Raw genomic sequence first — 6,000 nt, 5'->3', positions numbered from 1 at the left:
CACCTGCAAATGTAAGTTGTAATGTTGTGTTTATCTTGTGTAGGACTAACGCATCTATATCTGATTTAGCTCTTATAGGGTGCGTTTGGTTAAGAATTAATGTAGTAAAGCTTACGGTGATCCTCTTCAGTTTCAGCGCGCACCGCTCAAACGGCAATGCACGACTAATAATGACTATTGGACTGTCATATTACATAACATTATAAAGAGAACAATATTGTAATAAAATATTGTGAATTATTTGGGTTTAGTTGCCATAGTCGCGTTGCTCCAGGAATAGGGCGTCCACAACACGAGTCATTCTGAACGGCACATCACTTAGTTCAAGTTCACTTGTGCATTCGCTTCATTTTGTGCAGATATCATTTGTAATATTATGTTTATTTTATATGTGATTAATCTCATATAGGATGCGTTTCTTTGAGTTAAATAACGCGCTAGCAAAGTGCTCCAGTTTAACGGTATTCATTCAGCGCGCAGCTCAGACAGCAGTGCACGGTTAATAATAACTATGATTAGGACTGTCATATTACATAACATGAGAACACTGTATTATTAAAGCGTTGTGAACTCATCGGGTTTAGTTGCTGTTTCCAGCGCGCTGTTCCAGGAAGAGCTCGTCCACACCAGTCACATGTTCCAAGCAGCATCTGAGGCGTTGGTGACGCTTTTCATTAGTCGTTATATTTGATTATTAAATAATTAATTTAATTAAATGATCAATCACATTGAAACATTTTACAATCCTACTAGACCTTTATTTAGATTAAAAACCATTCTCATTGATTTGGTGAGGAACATGGCGTTTTGTGCAGTGTTTGCACACCCTGTCCTGTGTTGGCCATACGCAGCAGACTCATAATGCAGTGTTACGGCTTACGATTAATCGATTAATTGATCGTTAATTTAAACGACGATCGATCATTGGAATTTGTTAAAATTGACATCCCTAGTTCTGACCACTCTGACCGAGAGAGATCACACGATCGGGTCACATGATCGGGTTCTGACCGAGAGAAATCACATGATCGGGTTCTGACCGAGAGAGATCACATGATCGGGTCACATGATCGGGTTCTGACCGAGAGAGATCACATGATCGGGTCACATGATCGGGTTCTGACCGAGAGAGATCACATGATCGGGTTCTGACGCTCTGACCGAGAGAGATCACATGATCGGGTTCTGACTGATAGAGATCACATGATCGGGTTCTGACTGATAGAGATCACATGATCGGGTCACATGATCGGGTTCTGACCGAGAGAGACCACATGATCGGGTCACATGATCGGGTTCTGACCGAGAGAGACCACATGATCGGGTCACATGATCGGGTTCTGACCGAGAGAGATCACATGATCGGGTTCTGACCGAGAGAGATCACATGATCGGGTTCTGACCGAGAGAGAACACATGATAGGGTCACATGATCGGGTTCTGACCGAGAGAGATCACATGATAGGGTCACATGATCGGGTTCTGACTGATAGAGATCACATGATCGGGTCACATGATCGGGTTCTGACCGATAGAGATCACATGATCGGGTCACATGATCGGGTTCTGACCGAGAGAGATCACATGATCGGGTCACATGATCGGGTTCTGACCGAGAGAGATCACATGATCGGGTCACATGATCGGGTTCTGACCGAGAGAGATCACATGATCGGGTTCTGACCGAGAGAGATCACATGATCGGGTTCTGACCGAGAGAGAACACATGATAGGGTCACATGATCGGGTTCTGACCGAGAGAGATCACATGATAGGGTCACATGATCGGGTTCTGACCGATAGAGATCACATGATCGGGTTCTGACTGATAGAGATCACATGATCAGGTCACATGATCGGGTTCTGACCGATAGAGATCACATGATCGGGTCACATGATCGGGTTCTGACCGAGAGAAATCACATGATCGGGTTCTGACCGAGAGAGATCACATGATCGGGTCACATGATCGGGTTCTGACCGAGAGAGATCACATGATCGGGTCACATGATCGGGTTCTGACCGAGAGAGATCACATGATCGGGTTCTGACGCTCTGACCGAGAGAGATCACATGATCGGGTTCTGACTGATAGAGATCACATGATCGGGTCACATGATCGGGTTCTGACCGAGAGAGACCACATGATCGGGTCACATGATCGGGTTCTGACCGAGAGAGACCACATGATCGGGTCACATGATCGGGTTCTGACCGAGAGAGATCACATGATCGGGTTCTGACCGAGAGAGATCACATGATCGGGTTCTGACCGAGAGAGAACACATGATAGGGTCACATGATCGGGTTCTGACCGAGAGAGATCACATGATAGGGTCACATGATCGGGTTCTGACTGATAGAGATCACATGATCGGGTCACATGATCGGGTTCTGACCGATAGAGATCACATGATCGGGTCACATGATCGGGTTCTGACCGAGAGAGATCACATGATCGGGTCACATGATCGGGTTCTGACCGAGAGAGACCACATGATCGGGTCACATGATCGGGTTCTGACCGAGAGAGATCACATGATCGGGTTCTGACCGAGAGAGATCACATGATCGGGTTCTGACCGAGAGAGAACACATGATAGGGTCACATGATCGGGTTCTGACCGAGAGAGATCACATGATAGGGTCACATGATCGGGTTCTGACCGATAGAGATCACATGATCGGGTTCTGACTGATAGAGATCACATGATCGGGTCACATGATCGGGTTCTGACCGATAGAGATCACATGATCGGGTCACATGATCGGGTTCTGACCGAGAGAGATCACATGATCGGGTTCTTACCGAGAGAGATAACATGATAGGGTTCTTACCGAGAGAGATCACATGATCGGGTCACATGATCGGGTCACATGATCGGGTTCTGACCGAGAGAGATCACATGATCGGGTTCTTACCGAGAGAGATCACATGATAGGGTTCTTACCGAGAGAGATCACATGATCGGGTCACATGATCGGGTTCTGACCGAGAGAGATCACATGATCGGGTTCTTACCGAGAGAGATCACATGATAGGGTACTTACCGAGAGAGATCACATGATCGGGTCACATGATCGGGTTCTGACCGAGAGAGATCACATGATAGGGTCACATGATCGGGTTCTGACTGCTCGTCTGTTTCTGTGTCCTCTCTCTTCAAGGGCTTCATCATCCAGAACAGTGAGAAGAAGCCGAGCATGAGTCCAGATGAGGCTGATGAAGAGTTGCTCACGTACGATCCTCTGATAAACACACACAGCTGTACTGTCGCATGCAGTTATTAATCGCTTTTGTGTTGATTATGAATCTGTCTTTCCCAGGTATGAAGAGTTTCATCCGTTCCTCTTCTGTCAACATGCAGAACGCCGTTATGTTGAGTTCGAGTCTTTTAACAAGGTTTGTGTTGGGTTTGTGGAGTGAATCATTGTGCAAAAGTTTTGTTATTAAAGATAATAGTGACAGTGAGATGTGAGGGATGGTGACACACAGGTTACTGCACACACATTAGCAGCAGTGAACACACGTGTGTGTGTGTGTGTGTGTGGACTCTTAACACATCTATCGCAGAAGAAGCAGGAGGATGGAAACTGATGAATACTGTGAACAGTCTCTTAGAGGATCTTCTGAACTAAATAACGTTGTGTTAATGTGTGTGTCAGGCAGTGGACGAGTTCTTCTCGAAGATGGAGGGTCAGAAGCTGGACACGAAAGCTCTTCAGCAGGAGAAACAGGCGCTGAGGAAACTGGAGAACGTCAGGCGAGATCATGAGCAGCGGCTGGAGGCTCTTCATCAGGCGCAGGCGAGTCCTCACACACACGTCACACACACACACACACACACGTCTCATCAGGCACAGGCAAGTCCTCACACACACGTCACACACACACACACACACACGTCTCTCACACACACACACACACACGTCTCATCAGGCGCAGGCGAGTCCTCACACACACGTCACACACACACACACACACGTCTCATCAGGCGCAGGCGAGTCCTCACACACACGTCACACACACACACACACACGTCTCTCACACACACACACACACGTCTCATCAGGCGCAGGCGAGTCCTCACACACACGTCTCACACACACACACACACGTCTCATCAGGCGCAGGCGAGTCCTCACACACACGTCACACACACACACACACACACGTCTCATCAGGCGCAGGCGAGTCCTCACACACACGTCACACACACACACACACACACGTCTCATCAGGCGCAGGCGAGTCCTCACACACACGTCACACACACACACACACACGTCTCTCACACACACACACACACGTCTCTCACACACACACACACACGTCTCATCAGGCGCAGGCGAGTCCTCACACACACGTCTCACACACACACACACACGTCTCATCAGGCACAGGCAAGTCCTCACACACACGTCACACACACACACACGTCTCTCACACACACACACACACACACGTCTCTCACACACACACACACACGTCTCATCAGGCGCAGGCGAGTCCTCACACACACGTCTCACACACACACACACACGTCTCATCAGGGGCAGGCGAGTCCTCACACACACGTCTCACACACACACACACACACACACACACACGTCTCATCAGGCGCAGGCGAGTCCTCACACACACGTCTCACACACACACACGTCTCATCAGGCGCAGACGAGTCCTCACACACAGGTCACACACACACACACACACACACACACACACACACACGTCTCATCAGGCGCAGACGAGTCCTCACACACCTCACACACACGTCTCTCACACACACACACACGTCTCATCAGGCGCAGGCGAGTCCTCACACACACGTCTCACACACACACACGTCTCATCAGGCGCAGACGAGTCCTCACACACATCTCACACACACGTCTCTCACACACACACGTCTCATCAGGCGCAGACGAGTCCTCACACACCTCATACACACGTCTCTCACACACACACACACGTCTCATCAGGCGCAGGCGAGTCCTCACACACACGTCACACACACACACACGTCTCTCACACACACACACACACGTCTCATCAGGGGCAGGCGAGTCCTCACACACACGTCTCACACACACACACACACACGTCTCATCAGGCACAGGCAAGTCCTCACACACACGTCACACACACACACACACACGTCTCTCACACACACACACACACACACACACACACGTCTCATCAGGGGCAGGCGAGTCCTCACACACATCTCACACACACGTCTCTCACACACACACGTCTCAGGCGCAGACGAGTCCTCACACACATCTCACACACACGTCTCTCACACACACACACACACACACACACACACACACGTCTCATCAGGCGCAGACGAGTCCTCACACACCTCACACACACGTCTCTCACACACACACACACGTCTCATCAGGCGCAGGCGAGTCCTCACACACACGTCTCTCACACACACACGTCTCAGGCGCAGACGAGTCCTCACACACATCTCACACACACGTCTCTCACACACACACGTCTCAGGCGCAGACGAGTCCTCACACACATCTCACACACACGTCTCTCACACACACACGTCTCATCAGGCGCAGGCGAGTCCTCACACACACACACACACACACACACGTCTCATCAGGTGCAGGCGAGTCCTCACACACACGTCACACACACACACACACGTCTCTCACACACACACACACACACGTCTCATCAGGCGCAGGCGAGTCCTCACACACACGTCACACACACACACACACACGTCTCTCACACACACACACACACGTCTCATCAGGCGCAGGCGAGTCCTCACACACACGTCTCACACACACACACACACGTCTCATCAGGCACAGGCAAGTCCTCACACACACGTCACACACACACACACACGTCTCTCACACACACACACACACACACGTCTCTCACACACACACACACACGTCTCATCAGGCGCAGGCGAGTCCTCACACACACGTCTCACACACACACACACACGTCTCATC

At 50.0% G+C, this 6,000-nt stretch overlaps 1 protein-coding gene across 2 annotated transcripts in view; it reads left to right on the top strand.

The window, feature by feature from the left end:
- Positions 1-6,000, top strand: part of nemf (nuclear export mediator factor) — a 52,442-nt gene that overhangs the window by 18,244 nt on the left and 28,198 nt on the right. For both annotated transcript variants that reach the window (XM_081347317.1, XM_081347318.1), the window contains exons 9-11: positions 3,169-3,239; positions 3,328-3,403; positions 3,667-3,807. In XM_081347317.1, coding sequence (XP_081203443.1) covers positions 3,169-3,239; positions 3,328-3,403; positions 3,667-3,807 — 288 coding nt within the window. The remainder of the gene's footprint in view (positions 1-3,168; positions 3,240-3,327; positions 3,404-3,666; positions 3,808-6,000) is intronic.

This window comes from Scardinius erythrophthalmus (genome assembly GCF_964197995.2).
Source record: "Scardinius erythrophthalmus genome assembly, chromosome: 19".
NCBI lineage: Eukaryota > Metazoa > Chordata > Actinopteri > Cypriniformes > Leuciscidae > Scardinius > Scardinius erythrophthalmus.
The sequence above is the reverse complement of the archived record's forward strand: the minus strand, read 5'-3'. Positions and strand labels throughout refer to the sequence as shown.